General features: G+C 49.6%; 1 protein-coding gene across 1 annotated transcript in view; it reads left to right on the plus strand.

The window, feature by feature from the left end:
• The window catches only part of Plcg2 (phospholipase C gamma 2), a 123,243-nt gene that overhangs the window by 51,709 nt on the left and 45,260 nt on the right, over nucleotides 1-26,274 (plus strand). Inside the window, exons 4-13 of the mRNA XM_038312744.1 lie at nucleotides 1,552-1,645; nucleotides 2,598-2,645; nucleotides 10,506-10,590; nucleotides 13,155-13,238; nucleotides 16,812-16,855; nucleotides 17,587-17,659; nucleotides 20,648-20,749; nucleotides 21,162-21,280; nucleotides 23,382-23,467; nucleotides 25,114-25,234. Of these exons, the coding sequence (XP_038168672.1) occupies nucleotides 1,552-1,645; nucleotides 2,598-2,645; nucleotides 10,506-10,590; nucleotides 13,155-13,238; nucleotides 16,812-16,855; nucleotides 17,587-17,659; nucleotides 20,648-20,749; nucleotides 21,162-21,280; nucleotides 23,382-23,467; nucleotides 25,114-25,234 (856 nt within the window). The remainder of the gene's footprint in view (nucleotides 1-1,551; nucleotides 1,646-2,597; nucleotides 2,646-10,505; nucleotides 10,591-13,154; nucleotides 13,239-16,811; nucleotides 16,856-17,586; nucleotides 17,660-20,647; nucleotides 20,750-21,161; nucleotides 21,281-23,381; nucleotides 23,468-25,113; nucleotides 25,235-26,274) is intronic.

The following is a 26,274-nucleotide window of genomic DNA, read 5'->3' on the forward strand; positions in this document are numbered from 1 at the left end:
TTGGGCACAGCATTTAACCTTTCCGAGCAGCAGTTAGCTTGGCTGTGAACTGGGGGGAATGATGGGGCTTTCTGCTTGGGACGTTGTGAGAAGTAAGCTGTGTGTCGGCCTGGCTCAAGCTGAGGTTGAGTAAGGTGGTTAGTCTGGTCACTGCAGGCTAGGCTCTGCTGGACAAAAATGTCACTTGCTTTCCTGTAGCAGCTGCTGCACAGCAAAGACTGATCTGAATGGACTGTCCTGAGACCTTGGGTGCATATGCAGGCACAGAGAGCACACGTATATGCATGTGCACACATGTACACAGCACACATGGATGCATGCACAAAGCACACACATTTATGCAGCACTTACACATGCCTGTATAGAATAGAGTATGCATGCATGCATGCACACATACATACAGAACACGCATACTCATAGTACACACATATATGCATGTGCAGACATGTACATAGCATGCATATACATTCAGTACACACATACATATGTATGCACACAGCACACTTGTACATACAGAACACAAAACTACACCTCATGTGCATAAACATACTTAGCATACATATACATACATGTGCATTGCACAGCTATGTATGCATACACATGTATATGTGCATATATGCATGAACACAACACATACACATGTTTACAGCACATACTTGTGAACACAGCAAATATGTACACAACACATGACACACACACAAGACACACATGCATGTACACACCACACATGCACAAGCATACATACCTGATTCCACATAACATATAAACACATATACATGCATGTTCATACCGCAGATGCCTATGTGTAGCACACACTTTGATGCATGCACATGACACACATGGAAATACACACACAGCACACACATGCATGCAGTACATTCACATGCATACAGCATACGCATACTACACAATGCTTGTACACATGATATAACACACAATATACACACAGCACATATGTGCATACAACACACATTTGAGAACATATAGACTCAACATATGTGGAGATGAGATTTCTGGCCATCTTTGTGGTGTGCCCATCAAAAAGCTGAAGAATGAGCTGGGGTTATAGCTCAGCGGTAGAGATACCATTCACAAGGTCCCAGATTCCAGCCTCTAGTGGAAACAGAAGTCACCCAGGGGCTCACACACCCTCTCAAGCATGATTAATAAAAACTCAGAGACAGATACTGGCGTTCAACCTGAAGGTCAGAAAAGCAAAACAGCCAGCTACTGACTCTTACCTCAACCTTAGTCCGAAAATGGTGATCCTGCCTCCAGGAAACCTCTGAAATGAGATTGAGCTTGAGAACTGTCTCCTCCTGTCTTAAAATCCTCTTTAGGGCTGGGATTAAGGGCGTGCACCACTACTGCCCAGTTTCTATGGCAAGATACTGGGATTAAAGGTGTGTGTCCTTACGGCTACTGTGTCCTTGCTGCCTGGTCTATGAGACTGGCCAGTGTGGCTGTTTTACTTTTCTGATCTTCAGGCAAACTCTATTAAAATGCAAATGAAACGCCACTACAATCCTCTCTCTCCCATTCTGTCTACAGCCGACTCAAAGGAGGATGCGATGAAGTGGCTCTCTGGCTTGAAGATCCTTCATCAGGAAGCGATGAGCGCATCTACTCCCACCATGATTGAGAGGTACACACCTTCCTTGTTCTTATCCTTTCTTCTGGGGCCTTTGGGATGTAGACCAAAGGGAGCAAATGTGATGGACGTTCAGGCCTCACGCTCATCACACCCTATATGGCAGTACTGGTTAGTGCCTGAGGACTCCCCAATGTTCCAGATGAGAGTCTCTCTCCCCCTAGTGCTTAGCCCTGGCCTTTGATGTGAGCAGGGTACCTCAGCCGAGTGGAAACACCCATTGGTGTATGTACTTGCGCATGTGCGTGTGAATCTTTCTGTGTATATCTGCATGCATTTAAATATCTGTGTTTCTATATGCCTATTATGTGCGTGTGCATGTATGTGTGAAAGTATGTGTATATATTTGTATATCTGCATGTGTTCACAGTGTATGTGGATATACATATACACACATACAACACACATACAATGCAGAGACACATATACAAGTATGTGTGTCTCTGCTGTATGTGTGTGTTCATGTATACAGGTATGTAGGCATCTGTGTGTGGGTCTGTACATACATGTATGTGTGAAGGGTAGGTCTTTCTCCTGCAAGGATTCAATGATGGATGAAGTGGACTGAAGCTGAGTCTGGAGACAGCCACCCCACGGTGGCAAGTTCAGCGTGACGTGTGCACAGGGTTCTGGGCTGGGTCACTTTCTCCTTCACTTTTCAGAGTGATACGTGTGCACAGGGTTCTGGGCTAGGTCACTTTCTCCTTTACTTTTTTCTCAACTGTTTGGGAATTAGTGGGAGGGAATTGTTCTGTATGGAGACCCTACTTTATCTCATGTTTGAACGGGCCCTCTGGGTTCAGAGAGAGGTCTTCAGCCATAGGCTGCCCTGTGAAAGGGGTTGGGACCCTCTTCTCATTTTGTCCTCATTCCCTAGAGCTCCTTAGATTTAGACTTAGAATGTTTCCTGATGTTTTTCTCCTTTTGACCCCAAATCTCTTTGCAGTTGGCTGAGAAAGCAGATTTATTCAGTAGATCAAACCAGAAGAAACAGGTAAGGACAATTAACAGTTTGACAGTTTTCTTTGAACTCATGTGCCTGGGAGAGACTGGTCCTCGGGCAGCAAGCTTTGTTCAGTGATGCTGGGCTAGCCTGAGGGGAAAGATGTTATGACATGCCCTTCAGTGCATCTCACAGACCCAGGCAGATAGAACCGTGTCAGCACACAGGGCTCTGTGTCAGAGACTGGGTTTCATTTCTTCTCTCCCTCCTCTCTTCCCTTCTCTCCCTCCCTCTCTTCCTTCCCTCTCTCTCCTTCTCTTCCTCTTCCCTCCCTTTCCCTCCCTCACTGTCCCCCTTTCTTCCTTCTTCCCTTCCTCTCTCCCTCCCCTCCTTTCTCCCTTCCCTCTTTTCTCCCTCCCTCCAGTCCTCTGTCTCTATCTTTCCCCCTTCCCTCCCTTTGCCCCTTCTATCTATACCTGGTATTGAACCTAAGGCCTACAGCATGCCAGGCGGTCACTCTACCTCTGAGCCACAACCCCAGCCCCTCACTGATGGATTCTAGGCAGGTGCTCTATCACGAAGCAGTGTCTCTAGTAGCCTTCTTTCTTTTTCTTTTGAGACAATCTTAACTATATTGTCCAGGCTGACCTCTAACTCTGTAGCCCTGGCTGGCTTTGAATTTCCAGTCTTCATGCCTCAGTGCCCTGAGTAGCTGGTCTGAGGGACCTCCAGGCCTGGATTTTTTTTTAAACAGATTTCAGCTTGGGTTTTTCCTTAGGTGAAGGCAGTGCTAACCTAGGAACTATTTGCCTATTGGCGGATGTATAGTGGCTCTTGATTTCGTGCGAATTCCAGGAAAGGCGCTGTAGAGTTCCAGCTATGGTCCAGTATGGTCCCCTTGCTCCCCTCCCTCTGCTGCTCCTGGTCTTTGTTCTTTGTTAGCCTGAAGGATGAATAGCCACGGGATCGTTTGCGTACATTTGCATTTCTTTCTGTGCTGGTGACTGACCATCTTTCTGTTTATTTCCTGGTTCTGATTAATGATAAAGTGATAAAAGCCACTCAGAGGCTGGAGAGATGGCTCAACAGTAAAGAGCAATCTTCGCTCTTGCAGAGGACCTGGGTTTGATTCTCAGCACAACAAGGTGCCTCATGATTGTTCATAACTGCAGTTCTAAGGGATCCAGCACCCTCTTCTGACCTTCATAGGCACCAGGCACACATGTAGTGCACATACATACACACAGGCAGAACACTCACACACATAATAAAGTAACTGAACCCCCAAAACAAAGGAACAAAACAAAACACAACCCAGAACCACCCCTCACAGAGCTGTGGAGAACATAGCAGCCAGACAGTGTTAACTCTTTTTTTTTGGTTTTTCGAGACAGAGTTTCTCTGTGGCTTTGGAGCCTGTCCTGGAACTAGCTCTTGTAGACCAGGCTGGTCTTGAACTCACAGAGATCCACCTGCCTCTGCCTCCCGAGTGCTGGGATTAAAGGCGTGCGCCACCACCGCCCGGCCAGTGTTAACTCTTTATAACCCTTGTCTCATTTTGCCTCACATTTCATCTTTTGTTTTAAATAAAATAAAAGCTTATTTTCAGACTGGAATGTGGCTTAATTGATATAGTTCCATCCCAACGTGAGCGGACGCATGGAGTGCCTGTCATTCTAGCAAGGGTGGGGGGAGCTGAATGAAGCAGGAGGGTCAGAAGGTCACGGTCATGATCTGCTGCCTAGAGAGTGTGAAGCCAGCTTGGGTCACATGAGGCCCTGTTTCAAACAGACAAACAAACAAACAAAGTTCTTTTTATTTATTTTATTTTCGGTTTCGTATTTGAGGCAGAGCTAAAAAGACACCAGCTGACCTGCTTTGTCCCTGTGTCGTGAGGGTGACATTGGGCATCAGCATCTCCTGTCCACTTCTCTCTCTTGTTCAGTGTACCCAGCTGGGGCATCTGTGACCTGCATCCCCGATGTGCGTGCGTTCTTTCTTCTGCGTCTTCCTACCATCGATCATTTCATGTCCACCTGCACCTGACTGCCCTCTGGTGGTCCCAGGGTGGAGCTACAGGGAGCTATGAGCTATTCCATACTGAGACCTTAGGATGCTGTCTTCTCTGAGATTGCTGTGCTGCTCTGGACACCACTGTCTCCATGGTGATGGAGTCGTCTCCTTCTGTCTCTTCTTTGGGGCAGAGATGGATGCCTGTCCCTTGCGGAGGATGGATTCTCCAAATCCTGTCTAGAACCCCATCTTCCCATCAGCCAAGGGGGGGGGGACCTGTTTCGGGCAGTGGTCCCTGGCTGTGCCTCCCCTCCCCCCCGTTTTCTCCCCCAGCTCCATTCCAGCAGTCTCTGCTGCTTGTCAACACTGAGAAATGGAAAGCCCCACCCTCTCCAGGAGGCTCCAGGGATATTTCTAAAGGAACGTTGACCTAAGCGCTTCAGGAAGAGCAGAAAGGGCAGTCTGGCCAGTTTCCCTCCCTTTCCTGTCGCCTACAGTCGCTGACTAAGCCTGGTTTCCCGGCTGAAAACCCAGGAGCTGCCAAGGGCAAGAATGGACTGGCCTAGCTCGAACTCCAGGTGTTTTCCTTGGCCCAAGCGCTGTCCAGCTTCTCAATTTCTCCCGGGGCATAAAGGTAGCAGCTGGCTTTTGAGGGAGAACTCTCTCGCCAACAGCCACTGTGTGAAAGCCCATCGCGTACCTACCAAATGCTCCCAGCCTACCCTTGAGCTAGCCCCCATCTTACTGTGAAGACACGGAGGCCCAGAGATGTCAAGTCACTTGCCTAAGGCAGCCCCGTGTGCTGAGGATGACGGCCTGTTTGTAGCTGCATCTTGCATGCTTACCCTAAAGTGGGCTTTAAGTGCACAGACCTACGGGGTTAATTGTGTTGTTGTGTTGTGCAGCTGTTGCCACGTTGCATCTCCAGCGCTGACTGTGAGTTCCATCTCATTGTCACAGGTCTCCTTAAACTCTGCCCAGCCCCTCCCTCGCAGGCTCCTGGGAGTCCTTGCTCTGTACGATTTGGTCCCTTTCTGCGCCTCCTGTAAATGCAGCTGTAATCCATTGCCCCTTGCGCTCTTGCTGATTTGAGTTCACTTGGAATAAGGTCTTCAGGGTTTAGCCACACTGTGGGCAAAGCCCTCTCCCATTGAGCTGTACCCCTATATCTGTGGCCTTCTTACTTTTCCTTTGAGATGAGGTCTTGCATGGTTGTCCAGGCAGCAAGTCTTGAACTTGTGATCCTCCTGCCTCAGTCTCTGGAGGAGCAGAATTGTCTTCTTCTTCTTCTTTTTTTTTTTTTTTTTTTGAGACTGAGTACTATGCTGAAGCTTGTTCACTCTTGGGCTTCTTCTGCCGTTCTGACTCATGGTGCACACATGGGGAACACCTGCTGGGGTACCCGCTCTTCCTGCTGGAGAAGTGGGGCCTGGTTAACATTCTGAGAAACTCCTTCCTGCCTGAGCCATTTTCCATGATGGTGGTGTCCTCACATAGTCCCTCATACACCCTCACACATGTCTGTCTCTTCCTCATCCTTGCCAATGCTCTCTTTCCCTCCATCTTTGCCGCCCCCTCCCCCTCTGATACCACTGAATTTGCATAAGCAGAACAGACTTCCTTCTTCAGCTCTGTTGGGACCTAGGGAAGACTGTTGGGTCTGCAGGGATGCGGGAGGCGGAGCACTGCAGGTGGGAGACAGAGAGCTCACTTAGCTCCTGGATGCAAATAGGTTTCGTGTGGTTAATAGCCGAGGCCACACCTGTGCTGATTCCGTTGCCCTGGCCATTGTTTGGGGTTTGGGATTGGTTTTTTTTTTTGAAAAAGAGGTTTGTTATTTTATGTGTATGAGTGTTTTGTTTGCATGTATGTGCACTGTGTGTCTATCTGGTGTCCAAGGAGTTGAGGTAGGGTCCACTGGAACTGGAGTTACAGATGGTTGTGATCTGCCATGTGGGTGCAGGGAACAGAACCCAGGTCCTCTCGAATAGCAGCCAGTGTAACTTCTCCAGTTCCAGCTCCTCCTTTTGACATAGGGTTTCACTAGGTAGTCCAGGGCTGAGAAGTAAGTCCTCAAGGAAGGGGAATTCTCAGTCCCTTAAGGGCATGGTGAACTAGCCCCCTGCCTCCTCTATGGAGTTGTGGATGTGGGGGTACAGACCCAAAGAATTTTTATTCTGACATATCCTTGGTAAGTGACTTTGGATCCCCAAACAGCCTCGGGAAGCAGACCTCTTCAACTACACAGTGGATGCAGGAGTTGCTGAGTACATAGGCCATTTAATTAGTCACAGATACAGTGGATGGCCTAGGACCTCCCACACAGTGGCTATGTGTGTGGTTGGATGTTGGTGTGCTGACCCACACAGATATAGAACATATGAATCACCCTAGCAAGTTCTGTGAAGTTAGCCAGGTTTGGTGAGGCACACCTGTCATTCTCACCCTTAGGATGCTGAGGACTGTGTGGTGAGAGCCTGTCTCAATGCACACACACAGAGACATAGAGACACACGCATAGACACAGAGACACGTGCACAGAGACACACACACAGAGACACACACAGAGACACACAGACACACACACACAGAGACAGACACACACAGAGGGACACAGACACACACACAGACATACACAGGCACAAACACACATACAGACACACACAGACACGCACACTCTATCTCTCTCTCACACACACAGACACATGCACACAGACACACACTCTTTCTCACACACATAGACACGCACTCTCACACACACACATACACACATGGTAGGGTGGAAAGAGGGGGAGACAGGAACAGACAGACAATAATAAATATCACCCTGCTTGTGTGATATTTGGGGTAATTGATTATTCTTCCTCAGTTTCCCTATCTATGAAGAGCCACGCTGTCATCCAGACTGGATGTTGGTTTATGGGATTCAGTGAGGTCACATGGCAAAGGGCCTGGACAAGGCTTGGCTTACAGAAAACACTCCACATTAAATCTCTATTGTCATCATTATTATAAAAAGCTGTGGGCGAGAGATTGTTTAGCATCAGGGTGGCAGGCAGATTCCAGGGCCTCCGCTGGGGATGGCTACTCAAGGAGTGGCCTTGAAGTATCCCAGGGCCCAGCTCAGCCTTCTAGTAATCTGCATGGTTGATGATGTCTGCATGGAAGGGGTGTCAGCTGCCCCTTGGGGGAAGTTTGTCTGTTTGTTTTTTTAAGTTCCCAAAACACTGGTTTCTAGTTGAGCCCTAGGATGGAATCTGTCCAGGTTTGTGTCCAGGAAGCGGAGGCTGGGGACTGAGAAGAGACTTATGGCTGCAGGGAGTGCAGGCAGCAGGGCTGGCTCATGCTCCAGGGGGAAGGCAGGCACTGCATACCAGCTCTCTGGAATGAGGGTCCAGACAGTCAAGTCTCCTTTGTATGCTTGGACCTGTCACTGGGTCCTGGGGGCCCTGGGCATGGGACGGGCCTATGAGGGAGACACTATCTCTGTCTCCTAGGAGTAGCAGAGGCAGATGCAGCTAAGAGCTGCTGCCTTCCCTCCTTCTAGCTGCCAGGAAGTGCTTGGACTGGACGTGTGTTGTTGGAGGTGGGGGAGGGGAGGGAGTTCTGGAAGGGGCCTCGGTTGTTCCTGGAATGAAGAATCTGAAGGAGCCCTTTGGTCACTGCCTCTTGTCTGAAGTGGTGCCTTTAGACAGGTGTCGGTTTGGAGTGTTTGGGTTCAACGTCCCAGGTGCTCAGGCCCCCTGCACCTGCTCTGTGGGTCAGACCCTAAGCAGCTGCCTTGACTCTTGGGTCCTCTCCGTATTCTCAGCTTCCAGATGTGGGCATTTCCTTTCCTGGGCTCCTCCTGGGGACTGCTGACTTCTTCCTCTTTCACCTGCAAGGTCTCAGTCTTTCTCTCCTGTGTCTTGCCGTATGTCTGTCACCTGCTGCTTCCCTGTCTTCATCCTGCCCTGGCCAAAGGGTGTGTCGCTTACCCTGCGAGACATCTTCTGTAGTCCACTGGCTTCTCTGCGCAGTCAGCCTTCTTGGCGCACTGGGGGTGCCCCGTGGTGGGAGCCTGCGGGGGTCTCTGCAAACAGCACAGCCAGCAGCGTCGATCCACATGAGGCAAGAGGGAAGTCCAGTTCTGCAGGACTCAGTAGCTGGTGCCTGTTCAAACGTTGAGAGTCTAACACCGGGCAGTTTATTAGTCTAACACCGGGCAGTTTATTTTAGGCATATTTAAGTATAGCACAATTTGGAAAAAAGATTCCTGGTGATAAATAAATACCCAATCCTGTGTGTATGATACAGCTTAAGGCATGGCCACGTAGGAACTTCTTTGTAAAGCACATGTGATCCCTTCCAGAGAGATGGATTTCATAAATTGAGGAACAATGCTTAAGATAAGGGTCTGGGGAGCCAGGTGTGGCCTGCCGTACAGGTAGTGCAGAGGTCACCAGGCTGTTAACCACTCCCAGCCTTCTGGGCAGAAAACAGGTTATGCATCTCTTCCCTTGAAGAGACAGCCCTGTGTGTTAACATTCCTGGATCCCCTAGTGCTTCTCTGTGTGCACAAGTACCTCGTGTGCACTGTCAGAGCCTTGAGCGCTGTTTGTGCTGGAGGGGAGGGCAACACCATGCAGGCCGGGCCTGGTGGAAGTGGTGGGAAGAAGTTGGCGGAGGCTGCAGCAGTAAGTGAAATCACACACGCGGCTCTCCTTGGAATATTAGGACAAATGCCAAGCTGACAGTATGGGGACGCAGGTGTATTTTTCTGCCCACACCTGGGGCAGGGTCCTTCTTTGAGAGTGCAGCCCTCTGCTGGATGCTTGGGTCTCCGGCCAGAAAGACCCATCTGTCACCCTCATCTCTGGTGTCCAGAAGGTCACCGACTGTGGCTGTCCTGGATGGCCTGGATTGCAGTGACTCTGGTCTGATACCTACTCAGACAGCAGGCCTCTTTGAGCTTCAGTTTCCCCTGTGGAGAGGGCCCTAAGGGCTGCCTCATGAGGCCTTAGAAGTTGGAGAATATGTAGCTGGACCTCAGGAAGCAGAGCCCCACCCCCATGGGCCCCATCAGTATCACCTTCATCGTTCCCACTTCCTCTTTAACCCTTGCTCTCCTCTTTACTAGAAACTTCCAGAAGCTCAGGAGCAGCTCCTGGAGATTCCACTCTCAGGTGTTGTGGCTTGATGACTGACATAGAATTTGGTTTGGATTTAGGCTGGCACTGTCTACCCCCATCCCTCTCCATCCTCTTGAGCCACGGCCCCCCACCTACTCTGAAGCCTGGGTCTAGAACTTGGTGTTTTGTTTGTGTGTCTAGGTAGAGGTGAGTAGGGTAGGGAGGAGCCACAGCTTGGGTGAGGAAGATGACGAACTGCCCGCACATAGCAGTACTGTCCGTCTTCCTGTCTGCCCCTTTCTGGTTCACTTCACTTTGAAACCCCATGAGCTTTGTTTCTGAGCTTCTTTGGGTGCCTGATGCTCATAGTGTTGTACCCATATCGGGTCTCCTCCAGGACTTGCCTCTAGAAGTATCTCCCACGTGACTCTTGTCTACCATCTTTGTCGAAGGGTAGGGACCAGCCTTATCAGACTGTCCCTTCCTTCCGGTCCCCTGGTATCTTATTACTTTTTCTTTTTGGTTTTTCGAGACAGAGTTTCTCTGTAGCTTTGGAGCCTGTCCTGGAACTAGCTCTTCTAGACCAGGCTGGCCTCAAACTCACAGAGATCCACCTGCCTCTGCCTCCTGAGTGCTGGGATTAAAGGCATGCGCCACTGCCGCCCGGCATAGTATCTTATTTCTAATTAGTTTTCTCATGGAGGGGTGCCAAGGTGGGTGTCGATGGGGTTGTGCCGCCCTTCCCACCCACTCCGAGGCTGATGAAACCGAGGTCTTCTCTTTGCAGCATCAGCCTCCGAGAGTTGAAAGCCATCTTGCCCCTGGTCAACTTCAAAGTGAGCAGCGTCAAGTTCCTCAAGGATAAGCTGGTGGTGAGTAGCGAAGCTCAGCCAGAGTACTCGAACTCAGACCCGCTTAGTGCCTCATTCAGAGACCCATGCTGGCCTGGGGCTCTGTGGATTGGCACCCAACCAAGTCCAGTGCCTCTGGAACGCATCAACCCCGGTCCAGCCAGTGGAGCCCCGTGGCTGTCGGAGGGCCCTTCTGAGGACTTGCCGAGGCCGGAGTGAGTGGAGCCTAGCTTGCTGGACTGTGTGACTTGGAACATCTGTGTGTTTCTGACCCCACTAGTCTGTCTGTCACCATTCCCAGGACCTTCCCACACAGCCTCTTACCTTAGCAACAGGAACACACAGGCCCATTTTAAAATGCCGTGGCAGATGCCTTCTAGCGGGTACCAGAGGTATCTGCCATTGTATTTTGTATTCTCATTAGGCCTGACTCTTTTTTTTGTCCTCTTTCTCCGCCCGCTCGTTCTTCCAACTGTCTGTCCTTCCTTCCCCTGTCACTGAAGTTTGCTGTGTTCTTCTGCACTGGAGCTGTGGGTGGGGCAGCCCGTGGAGTCTCTCCGCCCCTTGAATGTTGGGGTGCAGTGGGGCAGGGCTGGATGGAGCTGGTGAAGGTGCATCTTTCCCACCGCAGACAGATGCTGTCAGGGAATGCACACTGGATCCCAGGAGCCCCCTCAGGAGGCTCACTTAGCTGTGTTTGTGTCAGATGCCATTCATGGGATTCCCCTTACTTACTGGACAACTGCATTCCTTTGGGTACCAGTGAGCTCCTGGGACAGCAGGCCGTGTTGATGCGGACTGTGCCATCCTCGGACCTGCCCTTTCACCCCGTTCTCCCCTCATCACAGCAGAAAGCAGATCGGAGAGATTGAGAGGGAGAAGAGATACATGTCGTTAATCCCTACACGATTCTCAATCTTGCTTTCTTTTAAATTCAGTTTTAAATTATATGTATGTGTGGGTATGTGCGTGTGTGGGTGCATGTGAAGGCAGAGGTATTGGGGTCCCTTGGAGGTGCAGTTGCAGTAGTTGTGAAAACCACTTGATGTGGATGCTGGGAACTGTACTTGGGCCCTTTGCAAGAACCGTACATGCTGGTAACCACTGAGCGGCAACCTCGTCCATGCGCTCTTGCTTTCTCAAGCGGTTGAAGAGCCAGGCATTTTGAAGATACTGTCTTGGTTTCCGAGACATCCTGTGGGGGCGGCAATAGTGCTGCCGTTTTACAAATGAAGAAACCAAGAGTCTAAAAGAGCCCAGTGAGTTGATTAAAGCTATAAAGCAACTGATTAAGGTTGACCTCTGACTCTTGACTGAGTGAGTTAGGTTTTTTTTAAATACATTTTTCTTAGAGATAGGATGATGGCTCAGCCAGTCAATTCCTTGAGGACCCGAGTTCAAGTCTCAGAACTCATGTCAAAGGAGCTAGGTTTGGGGGGGTCGACGATAGGGCCCAGAGAATGAAAGTGCCCACCTTGTAACTTGGCGGCCTGAGCTCAAGCCCCAGAGTCCCCTGTAAAGGTGGAAGGAGAAAGCTGATTTTGCAACATTGTCCTCTGACCTCTACACACACTGTGGCATCCTGCCCGTACCATACATGTGTGTACATACAGAGTAGGCATGGTTGGCTTGTTCTTGTCATTCCTATGCTGGAGGGACTGAGAAAGATGGCTCTCTGGAACTGTCTGGCCAGGCAGCCTGTCATTCTTGGTGTGTTTCAAGCCAGTGAGAAGCCTTGTTTAAAAAAAGATGACACAAAAAGCCAAACCAAACAACAACCCCCCCCCCAAAAAAAACCACCCCCAAACGTTAGATGCTGGTTGAGGAATGACAACTGAGGTTTTCCTTTAGCCTTCACACACACACACACACACACACACACACACACACACACAGCCACATGCACATGCACAGATACACACGCATACACATATCCGCACACACATGCACTTCCACTCCAACACAGACACACAGACACACACACACACATATACAGCCACATGCACAGATACACACATACACATGCATACACATGTCCACACACAAACACACACATGCATTTCCACTCCAACACAGGCACACACACATATACAGCCACATGCAGATACGCACATACACACACATACACATGTCCACATACAGGCACATACATGCACTTCCACTCCAACACAGACACAGACAGACAGCCGACAGACAGACAGACAGACAGACAGACAGACCTTAACACATATACGTTAGTCAGAAATGTGTATTTGATCAATATATCTGAATTTGGCAATCTAAAAGAAAGTATCTTCTCCCCCCGCAAAAAAGGGAGTCATCCCCTGTGGCTCTTGAAAAACTAGCTAAGACTCTTCCCTCCTGGGGTTCCCTGGGTCTCAAGGGTGAGCACTCTATGTATTCTCCCAGGCAGGAGACTGGGGAATCACTGGCATTTGGGGTCCAGAGGATTGCGGGTTGACTTTAGCCGTTCTGTTTGTGTGCAGAGGGTGGAGGGCAGAGGGCAGAGGGCAGAGGGCAGAGGGCAGAGGTGTGATGGTGGACACCTAGCTGTATGCACTCACTTTTGCCTTTTACACTTACAGGAAATCGGTGCACAGAAGGATGAGCTCAGTTTTGAACAGTTCCATCTCTTCTATAAAAAGCTCATGTTTGACCAGCAAAAATCGGTAAGAGGACTCTGTCTTGTGTTTCTGAGTTGGGTGCAAAGCTGAGAAGCCCACAGGAAGGGCTCCACTCGGCCAGAGAGGGAGGGAGGGAGAGGGAGAGAGTGCTGGGCCTGCCATGGGCTTTTGAAATTTCAAAGCCTATTCCCAGTGATGCACCTCTCCCTACAAGGCCACACCTCCTAATCCTTCCAACCATTTCTTTGGCTGGGGACCAAGGATGCAAATGTATGAGCCAATGCAGACCACCATAGATAGCAGCCAAGAAAATGCCCCCACAGATATACCCACAGGCCAGTTGATTGACAATTCCTCAATTGAGGTTCCCCTTTTCCAGGTGACTTTAGTTTGTGTCAAGTTGACAAAAACACACACAGTAGGTGCTTTCACCAACTGAGCAATCTCCCTGGCTCCAGTGAGTGTTAGGTATCTATATTTATATATCTAGATATATTGGTTTTCTGGGTACAAGAAGGACAGAGGAGGCTGTATTTCAGCCTAACCTCTGACCAAGCCACGTTGTGGAAGCCATCTTTTTCTCCCTCAGTCTTCTCTGTGGGCATCCAGTTAAATCCCTGCTTATAAAGGGTTAAAAGTATGTAAAGCCATCTTTAAATAGGAGCCTGCAGCAGCGACAGCAGAGCCTTGTACTTCTTAAAGCAGGTCAAAGTACTTCGTAGAGTTACAGTCTTTAACCGTCATTAGCCCCACACACAATGACAGTGTGTGTGTGAGCGTTGATGGTGACAGCTGCCATCTTGGGTAATTGGCCCGAACTATGCAAAGCTCCATTCGTTCGCTCAAACTGTGGGGCTGGAGCTGGAGAATTGGGTGGTTATAAACGCCTGGGGCACTTGGAGAGGAGTTCAGTTTCCAGTACCCACAGAGGGGTGGTGTGCAACCACCTGGAACTCTAGCTCTGGGGGCTACAGTGCCCTCTTCTGGCCACCAATGACACCTGCACTCATGCACATATACCCCCACACAGACACACATGAATAGAAAGAAAAATTAACAAATAAATAATTGTAAGTTTTACCATAGTGTTCCTGGAAAGTTCAGAATGCCGTCTGTTGGACATACGGCGGCAAAACCTGAGAATAAGGTCTGCCCCAAAGCGGCTTCACCTGCCTGTGGGGGTGGGAGTGGGTGGGATTGAATTACACATGAGCTATATTTATTTCTTTTCTCTCTCATTGGTGCTGGGACCAAACCCAGGACCACATGTACACAACACATCCCTTTGCCACTGTCTCCCATGTTCTTACTAGGATGTCCCATTAAGGACACTTAAGGTCCTTTCTGTCTTCGTTACTGTTCTGTTGCTGTGAAGAGATACCATGGCCAAGGCAGTCTTGGTCTTATCCTCAGCCCGAGGTGTATTTCAGTTTTAGACTATTTCATGTTGGAGTGACCTCACTATGTAGCTCAGGCTGTCTTAGAACTTGCTGTGTGGCCCAGGTTGGCCTCAAATGAACTATTCTCCTACTTCAGCTTCCTCGATGCCACTACACTCGGCCATAGCCTAAATTTTTTTATTACAATTTTTTTTATTTAAAGTGTGTGTGTGTATTTGTGTGTGTTTGTGTGCCTGTGAGAGGAGAGAAGGAGAGAGAAGGAGACAGAGGGAGAGGACAGAGAGGGAGGGAGCGAGGGAGGGAGTGAGAGAGGGAGCGAGGGAGGGAGGGAGGGAGAAAGGTGTTGGGTAGTAAGGGGGAAGGAGATACTGTTTGCTCTGAGTGTTATGCTCCCTCTTCTCCCTGGGATGTGCTAGGTGGAACCCTGTGGAAACATCCGTGTCGAAGACTGCCCTCTGGTGTTCAGAATACCACACTGAGCCTGAGTCCGCCAGGGTTTTAGCATTTGAAAATTAACAGCCTCCATTTAAAACCCAGAGTTTTGGCTCCTCCTTTTCCTCCCCCTTCTTCCCCTCCCCCCTCCTCCTTCTTCATTTTTGTTTTTTCCAGCCAGGGTTTCTCTATGTGCCCTGACTGTCCTAGAACTCACTCTGTAGATCAGGTTGGCCTTGAATCAGAGATCTGCCTGCCACTGCCTTCCAAGTGCTGGGATTAAAGGCGTGCACCATCATTGCCCTGCAGAGTTTTGGCTTCTTAGAACCACCCACCCGTCCATATTGGGATCTGTCCATTCTTGGGTCCACAGTTCCCTCTAGCATCCCATGGAAGGAAATGGATGGCTGCCATCTCCTTTCCAGGCTGGCCCAGCAGTCTCTCTCAATTTATGTTCACAGACAGCTGTAATCGCCACCATCGGTAGGTGATACGCCCCAGTCCAGCTGTTGCATTTTGTAACTCCGTAGTTTTACAGTTTGAATAATGCCAGCTCAACCTACACTGGCAGTTTTCACTGACTTGTCAAACCATCCCGCTTCTGTACAGTCAATGCCTCCTACAACCGCTAGCAGATTGTTCTGGCTCCTGAGCTCTGGGGATGAGGTGGGGGAGTTGGATTTCCTGGAGTTGTTACAGAGACCTGTGATCCTCACATCTGTATCTAGGGAGCGAGTACTTGATTATCTGTAGCCAGATGGTTTCTAGCTTTTAGTTGCCTGTTCTTCCTTGTGTCTAATCACCTGCCTGCATTACAGCTTTTAGGGTTCAGTGTTGGAAGGTGGGGCAGCAGCAGGAAGGTACATTCATACAGCTAGGTGTTAGTAATGTGAGCACAGCTGGCAGCTGACAGTCTCTTAGGTGGGTCACATGACAGCACAGTGCCGAGTCAGTTACATTTTCGTCCTTCTTGGGGCACTGTGGAAGGTTAGATGTGGGGACCAAAGCTCAGAGCAGTGCTTTGCTGGAGGTCGTGTGCCCCGGCACATTTCCCAACTGACTCTGATGCCCAGCCACAGATGCTTCCTGTTAATTCTTAAAACATCAGTGGTGAGAACGGTTTCACTGAGAGGGCTCTTTCGGTAGAGGGGCTTGCTGCCAAGCCTGACGACCTGAAAGGCAGGAACCTGAGCAGGATCTGAAGCTGAAGCCATGGAGGGGTGCTGCCTTCTGGCTTGCTCAGTACACTCAGGGCCACCTGCTTAGGGGCTGTCACCACTCGTAGTGGTCTGGGCCCATTTAAGACAATCATTAGTCAAGAAAATGCACTAGAGACTTGCCGCCAGCCCATCTCCATGGAGAGGCATCTTCTCCACCGAGGTCCCTCTTCCTAAACGACGCTAGCATGTGTCAAGTTAGCAAAAAACTAACCAGGACACTTGGCTTTGGTAATTTTTTTAAAATGTTACTTTTTCTTTATAATTATTTAGACTTACTGTATTTTATATGTTTGAGTTCTTTGCCTGCATGTAAGTGGGTCACCATATGTGTGCCTGGTGCCTGTGGCGTTCAGAAGAGGGTGTTGGATCCCTTGGAACCGGAGTTACAGATGGCTGTGAGCTGCCATGTGGGTGCTGGGAACTGAACCCAGGTCCTCTGTAGGAACAACAAATGCTCCTAACTGCTGAGCCATCTCTCCAGCCCGTTGATAACTTTGGAACAGAAGTCTCTATGCTATGTGGAGCTTGGTCTGATACTCTTGTTTTCTGAATGTTTCTCATTTCAGATACTTGATGAATTCAAAAAGGACTCCTCCGTGTTCATCCTTGGGTGAGACACCTCTGACACTTTGCTACTCAGGGCTGTGTCTGTTGCCAAGTTGGCCTCTGGTGGTGGGGGCGGGTGGGTGCTGTGTGCAGTTACTAATCCTAGGTTTGTAGCACAGCGTGGGTGAATAAACAGCATCCGTGGGATGTGGAGTGTTGTGAGGAAGGTCTAGGAGTTTCTGAAGAGAGAACTGTGAACCTTAGGCTTCCTTCCTGAAGCTTCAGGAAATGTGACAAGCCAATAGGGTTCTTTTTTTCCCATGCCCTCCCCTCTCTTCCCTTTTCTTCTCTCCCCTTTCCTCCCTTTTCCCTCCCCTCTCCTTTCCCCTTCCCCTTTCCTTCTCTCCCCTCTGCTCCCCTCCTCTTTTCTGTGTCTCCTCTCCTCTTCCCTCCTTTTTCTTCTCTCCCCTCTCTTCCTTCTCCCCCCTCCTCTCCCCTTCTTCTCTGCTCTCCTCCCCTTCTCTCCTTCCTGTCTCTTCCCAGTGTGTCACTTCCTTGGCTCTTGCTGCTCTGGTCTCCGGGTTCTATTCATCTGAGGGCTCCTCAGAGCTTTTTTAGCTCTTGAATGCTGTCCAGGATCTCTAAGAATGTCCTTTTGGGGACTTTCTTTGAGCCTCTTCTGTCTCTGAGGTTAGCAGTGTTCTCAGAGCATGGGGCGGGGCCTCAGGATGGAGGTGGACCTTTTCTCACAAATGTCCTTCTTTCTAACCACCCTGTCACTTTCTCTGAGGGCAGGAACACAGACCGGCCTGATGCTTCTGCTGTCTACCTGCAGGACTTCCAGAGGTTTCTTTTACATGAACAACAGGTGAGAGGATTGCAAGATGTGGCATCAGGGACACAGTGCTCTCCCGGACACTTGCTGTCACAGCACAGCGGTGGCCTCCCTGAGGGGGGCTGGAGCCCCATCAAGTTCCCCATCTCCTATCACCACTTTCAATGACCGAGCAGTGCCAAGGGGACTCTGCCAGAGCAGGACAGGGCTTCCGGGCTTGAACAAGACATCCCTCACCTGACTGGTGTCAGCTCTTCCCCTGAAGCCACCTGAGAAGCATCTTCCAGGGAGGCTATCTCTCCTGGATGGGAGGCAGTAACTAGACTGACCAAGCCTTGAGTCCTCTGGGGGATGAGATGGAAGTCTCCGCAGAGAATGTCATCTACGACACACTGGCTCCCAGTGTCGAGGCCGTCACAGGAGTTTCCTGTTGGGATGTCATTATGGCGCGTGGTCACCCCCGTGTGTGTGGATGTTCTTGGCTACCATGATGGTGCCTGGTAGACAGATGCTGTTAAATGTTCCCCTGTGATACACAGGATGACCCCGTGACCGCATACAGAAGGCCCACACTTCCCACCAGCAGCAGTGAGGGGGAGAGGCTGTGACAGGGAAGAGAAGACCTGCAGTGGCCAGCTGTGTGACCTTGAGCTGGATGCCCTGTGTGGCATTGAACAGGTGGCTGGACTGCCTAGCCACAATAGCCCCAAGTTCTATTAGCAAGTGCCTGTCACTTTGGATCAAAGTGTGTGCCGTGCAGAGAAAGGAGAGAAGGGCCATCCAGCCTCTTTGAGGCACCTGGGTCAGCCAAATTGTTTGCATCAAATATCCTGCACTTTGAGTTCCTTGTAGACTTCTAGAAGCTGCTGAGGACCGAACCCAGGGCTAATGCTCTACCACTGAGCTAAACCCCCAGCTCTATAGTCTATGCTTTTAACACCTCTCTATCAGGGGAACTCACGGCCTGCTGGTTGTTTTGGTGTCTGCGATTCAGAGAGATGTGTTAGTTCACCACGGGGCTGGCTGTGGTCTCTCTGTCCTGTGCTGGCGAAGTATGGCATCATCACCCCTGTCAGTCTGACTTGGGCTTCTGTTTTTTTTTTTCTGACATTCCTCCCCGCCCCCCAACCCTTTCTACCCAACCACACACTCAATCACAAGGAGACGCGGTGTAGAGTGTTTGAAACCCAGAGGACATCGGCAGGTATTGGGTCTGTGCAGCATCTTTCATCTTGTTGCTTGTGGATATTTGGGATTTCAGAGAGTGGAGAGGAAAACAAACCACCAGATGCTGTGGACCCCTATCTATCTATCTATCTATCTATCTATCATCTATCTATCTATCTATCTATCTATCTATCTATCTATCTATCTATCATTATCTATCTATCTATCTATCTATCTATCTATCTATCTATCTATCATCATCATCTATCTATCATCTATCTATCTATCTATCTATCTATCTATCTATCTATCTATCATCATCTATCTATCATCTATCTATCTATCATCTATCTATCTATCTATCTATCTATCTATCTATCTATCTATCATCATCTATCTATCTATCTATCTATCTATCTATCTATCTATCTATCATCATCTATCTATCTATCTATCTATCTATCTATCATCATCTATCATCTATCTATCTATCTATCTATCTATCTATCTATCTATCTATCTATCATCTGTCTATCTATCATTATCTATCTATCTATCTATCTATCTATCTATCTATCTATCTATCTAAAAGGAAATGCTTCTGGAATGTTCAGCATTATGCAGAATCTACTAGTGGAACTGTATTTGTCAGTCTGGTAGTACTACATGGCTGGCCCCTGGAGGACGGGATGCATGGTGTCCATCTAGGTCCCTTTGCCTAAGCGGCTAGTAGAGTGATTGGAACTTGATCCTGTTAGTAATCAGTTCTTGAGATCTGGGGTCCTCTTGGGGTTGTCTTGAGACCGTGTGCCCTCTCCTCTATGTGACAGTCACATTATGTGACTTGTAGGATGGTGCAGACTAGAGGACCGTATAGGGATGGGACTGTTTGATGAATAAGCTATCGTGAACTGGAGGCTTCCCGCAGTAAAGAGCACACACTGATTCCATATGGACCCGTCCCCAAACCTGTGCACTCCATAACTATTGTACCCTCCTTTCGTGGATGAGGAGGCACAATGGAGACAAGCAACTTGTCATCTTGACTGAGCCAGGGGACACACCCCAATGGGCTGCCTGTATAGTTACCTTTCTCATGGCAGTGATGAGAAGAAGCAATTTCAGGGGGAACAGGATTCATTCTGGCTTCGAGTTAGAGGGATCTAGTCCACCGTAGTTGGGACGAGATGGTGGCAGGTGGGAACAGCATAGCAGTGGATGCAGGGCACAGGTCACATTGCCTCAGTAGCCAGCAAGTAGAGAACAGGAAGTGGGGCTGGACTATAAAACCCCAAGGCCCACCCCCAGTGACCTACTTCCTCTATCAAGACTCCTATCTCCAGAAGGTTCTGTGGCCTTTCCTAGACAGCACCGCCACCTGAAAACAAGGTGTCCATGCCCATGAGCCTGTGGGGACATTTTGCAATCAAATCATGACATTGGCATAACTCACCATGCTCCCTGGGCTACTTCACACTGACACCCAGAGGGAGGGACCTAGCGCAGCAAGTTCTTGGCAGACAATGGTCTCCCATTCACAGGCTGGTGGTTGCTTTACTGTTATAAATGAAGTTTTATTGGGATGCCGTCACGCTCATGGCCTGTATTGGGTCCGTGGCTGCTTTCACACGGTGGTGGCTGTTAAATGGTGACAGCAGGGAACACTGTGATCCGTGCAGGAGGCGTTTGCTCACTGCTGGTCAAGGTCATGCTGGAATGGGGCTTCGGTGTGTGGGCCTGGAGGGCGGGTAGATTTGAACTTGGATGATGGTTCAGTCTTTGGTTACCTTGACTACGCCCCGAGAAGGATGCTTGTTGCTTTGGTGATTTTGTGTTGCCTCTGTCGTCTTGAAGGAGCTGTGGGCTCAGGATCTGAACAAAGTCCGGGAGCGGATGACCAAGTTCATTGACGACACCATGAGGGAGACCACAGAACCCTTCTTGTTCGTGGATGAGGTGAGTGGGCTGGGGCTTGTCGCATGAGCAGTACCTCTGTGCTCATCTTCCTGTGTCCCCTCAGAGGGTGTCATTGTCAGGTGCTCTGAGACAGACTCCTGGGGAGTGGTTTTCACAGGGTAGGGACCAGGCCCACCTTTCTCTTTCTTGATTCTCTCCTGGGGGAGTTTATTGATTTTTACCGCTAGAGGGCGTTCGCCACCAGGGAGAAACCAACCAAACAGCCCAAATACTTAGATGGCTGGGCCCGGAAGTCATTTCTAAACAGCAGTTGACCTTGTACCGGTGGCAGAGGAGGGACAGAAGGGACACCGGTTATCACCTGCGCAGTGAAATGTACTTCTGAGTCAGTCAGTGTTTATGAGTTTTTGTCTCATGTCCCACCACGCCTCCACCCTGGTGTCTCTTTCAGTTCCTCACGTACCTGTTTTCACGGGAGAACAGCATCTGGGATGAGAAGTACGACGTGGTTGACATGCAAGACATGAACAACCCCTTGTCACATTACTGGATCTCCTCTTCCCACAACACGTGAGTTTGTGGGTGAGCCCAGGCTGGTCCTGCAGCACTGAGAGTGATCCAGTCAGCTGGTGCCCCATGCACAGCCCCGACAGAGCTGGCTGTGAAGGGCTGGGGAGGGAGGACCACATTGTTGAGAGGGGTCCAGACAGGGGTGGGAGAACACAGCTCTCTTTCCAGCAAGTATTGGGATGATCATGCATCCTCTGTGGCCTTCTAAAGCAAGTTCGCAAAGTTGGCTTTCTATGATTAGATCATCCTGCCATGGAAGCGTTCACTCAGCGGGGAGCCGGTGTTTGTAGAACATCTACCCTGGGCCAGGCTCTCTGCCTATCAGGTGTGAGGATTCCTCAGTGAAGGAGGCAGGGCAGTCACATTCTCAGGTGCTTGGGGAGGAAGGCTTCCACCTAGTGTCAGCTCCGAGCATAGGCTGGTGAGAAACAGAGCTTTATCCCGAGAGCTGCATGGGCTGAGGTCCTGGAGCAGGACTAGAGGGGAGGCATTTCTAAGGCTGGTGGAGAGGCTGGGAGGAGAGTGGCCAGATAGTCGGCCAGCCTGAGCAGAAGCTTGTCAGTCACAGAGCAGCAGGGACCCTCCGGCCACTTAAGCCAGAGAGTAACATGCTCTCATTCACTTCTTCAGATAATTTTGCTGATTGTAAAAGAGGAGGGTGAATCGAGGTATTTCAGGGATGTTGCCTTCTGTCGTCAGTGTTTGTTCAGCCTTTCAGGATGAGGGTGGAGTCTTTGACTTTACGTTGGAAAGTGCTGTTGACAGACACTTCCCTAAGTGTCTTTTCAGGGGGCAGATGGGCATGAGCCAGACCCGCAGTGCTCCATCCCCTAGGTATTTGGGAAGGGGAACTCTTCTCCAGGGGAATGGGTAGGTGGTACGTCTTGAGTTCATCTTAGGACAGTGGATTCTCCAAGCCTAGAGAGAGCTAAGGAACATCCTGAGAGGGAGGGCGGCATGGGGAGAAGGCAAGGATACAACAATTTGTAATTGTCAAAACCTCAAAAACAATCCTAAATAACCTAAGCAATAAATGGGCTAACAAAAGACTGGATAAAGAAAATGTAATTCATATGTTTGTGTGTGTGTGTGTGTGTGTGTGTGTGTGTGTGTGTGTGTACCATGTATATCCAATAGAATTTTATGAAGCTGTAAAGGAAATGAAGTCATTTATTACATTTGTGAGAAAATGGATGGAACTATAAATCATTATGTTGAATGAAATAAATCAGACTCAGAAATATGACTACTGTTTGTTTAAAAAAAACAACAACAACCCTATTTTATGGCAGTTTCTGTTGACTAGGTTCCTGGCACCATACATTCTATGAGGAGTTGTTGAGCCTCCTGCCCATGCTGGCCTTGAGCCTCAGGGATAGATGGGGCTAGGGTCCATTTCTTTGGCACCCAGAGCCCGGTGGGCAGCTACAGGGGGCCATAGCTTACTCTCTGCTTCCCTGTTGCTCCTGACATGCTCAGCCCAGGTCTCTAAGAAGGAACACAGCGTCTTCATTGCATTTGGATCGCTTAGGAAGTCACTGTGCATATCTTATTGGTGGTCCCAAACCCAAGGCCTCAGGATGGCATGTACGTGGTTCAGACCTTAGCCTGGGTGTTTCCAGATCAGAAGATCTCAGGCCCATGGGGCTTGGGCTCAGATGGTCTCTGTCTTAGAGTTTCTATTGCTGCAAAGAGACATCATGGCCACAGAAACTCTTATAAAGGAAAAGATTTAATTGGGGCTGGCTTACAGTTCAGAGGTTTAGTCCACCATCATCATGGCGGGAGTATGGTAGAATGCAGGCAGACTTGGTGCTTGAGAGGAGCCGAGAGTTCCACATCTGCACCCTTAGGCAGCAGGAAGGAAGGATGAGACACTGGGCCTGGCTTGAGCATCCAAGACCTCAAAGCCCGCTCCCCCCCCTCCCCCTGGGACACACTTCCTCCAACAAACCCACACCCACTCCAACAAGGCCACATAGCCTAATAGTGCCACTCCCTAATTGCTTGGGGGGGGCAGTTTTGTTTAAACGACCACAGTTTCCAAGCGTGAACTGTGTACAGTACCTGCCTCCCTGACACAGCTCATTCTGTCCTTCAGGTACCTCACTGGGGACCAGCTACGTAGTGAGTCCTCCACAGAAGCTTATATCCGCTGCCTGCGTGCTGGCTGTCGCTGCATAGAGCGTGAGTATTCTGTCCTGGCCAAGACGGCGTGATGAGCAGAACCACGAAGCTCAGCATTTGTTGTTTGGTGTTAAAGAGTTTAATATTGGTGGGAGAGTTGGGGAGGGAGACAGGCTGAGGGGTCCTCGTGCAGAGCAATTCTAGGGAAGAAGATGATGAAGTTTTTCCCGTAGATGATAATTGTCCCAAAGCAAGAAGTGATGTCTATCTGGGAAGGAGGTTGGGACATCTAGAAAGTGTCCTGGTACACTGGGCAGCTGGGAGCTAGCAGCGGGGGGTCACTTTATGCTAAGAGGAGCACAGATATACATCCCTGTTAGCATGACACACTCAGGGGCCACATGTCTACAGGTGAGGCCTTGAGAACCACCGTGAAAGGGACTGTCAGGTACAGCCGTGGCCAGGCAGGTGGCAGAGCCTTGTTTCTGTCTGCCTTTCTTATCACCTCTATGGCTCTTTTGTGTGTGTGGTGTGTGTCTGCCTTTCTTATCACCTCTTTGGCTCTTTCGTGTGTGTGTGTGTGTGTGTGTGTACACAAGCATGTGTGTTTACATGTGTATCACCCTGTGTATAAACACCAGAAGTTGCCAGCCACTGTTTAGAAGGAAGGGTATCTCTCAGTGAAACTGTAGCTCGAGTCTAGCTAACCAGCTTGCCCCATGGATCCCTTGCCTCCACTTGCCCAGCATCTACATGGGTTCTGGGGATTTGAACTCTGGTCCTCATGCTTGTACAGTAAATGCTTTATCCCTTGAACTGTTTGTTCAGCCTATCTTTGGGGCTTCCTTTACCAGCCTAGTTAGTATCCTGTCACTGTAACAAAACCCCTGAGATGATGAATTCAGTGATGGTGGAAGGTTTCTTGTTTTCTTCCGGTTTTGTATCTTGGGTTCAGAGCATTGTTTTGGGGCTTCTGACGACAGGCCATGACAAGAAAATGTGGTAGGGCCAATCCTTCCACCAAACTAGGAGAGGAAGAGGAATAAGCTGGGCTCTCACCACCCCTGTCTAGGATATCCCCCTCAGTGACCCAACGATCTCCTCCTTGGCCGTATTGAGTGCTCCTTCAGGAACCAAGCCTGGTAACATTTTCCTCAGTCATAGCCACGTATGTGGCTGAGAAAACGGTCCAGACCACAGACCATGCCTCCAGTGTTTTCAAACCTGCTTATCCTGTGCCAGAATGGCGTGGCTGTTACATATGGGCCTCCTGGGTTTAGGTTTTTCTCTCTGGGAAAGACCTGTGAGAAAATGAAGCCAGAAGCCTCCAACTCCTGTGTCCTGGGGGTTGTTCAAGCCCCCACAGTCTTATTTCTGTTTGCATAATTTATCATAAACCTTTAAGAAACTGGCTCATTGCTCTGTGATGTTTCTACTGGTGAGAGGGGAGCCTTGAACAGCTGACAGGAGAAAATAGAACCTGTTGGGACCATCTTACCAAGAAAGATGCATGGGAAGGAGTGTTTTAGGGAAGCATGTTGTGTTCTGTGAGCCGGAAGATACGACCACATGTGTGCGGATAAGCCTGGGTCAGCCCTGGGAATGGAGCTGGTGTGGGTACCTGGGTCTAGCCTCATGTCCTGTCTGCTTGCTTCCTCTGGGTGGCTGTGCTTGCTGGTGCTGAGCTACCTGTATTTTCTCCCCAGTGGACTGCTGGGACGGGCCTGACGGGAAGCCCATCATCTACCACGGCTGGACACGGACCACCAAGATCAAGTTCGATGATGTTGTTCAGGCCATCCGAGACCATGCCTTTGTTACCTCCAGGTCAGTGGCTGGTTTTCCGGAGGCGTGTCTGTAAGGGGAAAGCTGGTAGGGCTGGACACCAGATAGACAGACACAGATACACACATACTCACATGGATATACATACTGCCCAGTTCTCTTAAACCCTGGGGAGCTTGGGTTCCATTTGACTAGTTATTGGCAGGTGGCCTTTGTAGCTTTATGAAATGATATTGGTCTGAAAAATTATGTTTATTATTTTAATTATATGTGTGTGTGTGTGTGTATGTGTGTGTGTGTGTGTGTGTATGACTACGTGCCTGTGAGCTCAGGTGCTAGAGTAGGCCAAAGGCCCTGGATCCCCACAGCTGGAGTCACAGGTGGCTGTGAGCAGCCAGATGTGGGTTCTGGAAGCTGAACTGGGGTTCTCTGGAAGAGTATTATGAACTCTCCACCACTGAGCCATCTCTTAAGACCCCACGAGACTGAGTTCTAGATGCTTTTTTCCCAGTTTGAGTCTGTGAATGGTCCACCTTTGTGGTTCTTTGCCGTGACTACCACATCTTACCAGTCACGGTGATGACTGCATCGACCTCACAGGGCCGTAAGACTAAAATGGCGTGAGGCGTGCTAAGTCGTTTTTGTTGTGTATGATCAGCAGTCAGTAAACAGGCTGGGATGTTTTTGAGGCAGTTCCTGCCTGCATTCCTTGAGTTGGGTAGGGGTGGGGCTGGACTGGGGCAGGGCTTCTGTGAACGTCTTTTCCTGCTCCTCAGGATGCCTTTTAGTTAGTCTGCAGGGCTCACATGTTCCCTTCTCCACACAGCCCTTTCTTGGGCATCCCTCCCTCCATCAGCCACTGAAGCCCCGAGGGATCCTATATTCACAGAGATGGTATAGCAGCTACTCCGAATCTGTCAGCTTCCTGTCATGATGAAAAGACGCAGCTGTCATGGATTTATAAAGAGGGGGAGCTCATTTGGGAAACCATGTTTTGGAGGTCCCAATTACTGACCTATAACCCGTCCTGCCCCAGTGCCTGAGACATGGGCGTTTGCTCACCAGTGTGGGCAATTACAAGG

This window comes from Arvicola amphibius, chromosome 15, assembly GCF_903992535.2.
Source record: "Arvicola amphibius chromosome 15, mArvAmp1.2, whole genome shotgun sequence".
NCBI lineage: Eukaryota > Metazoa > Chordata > Mammalia > Rodentia > Cricetidae > Arvicola > Arvicola amphibius.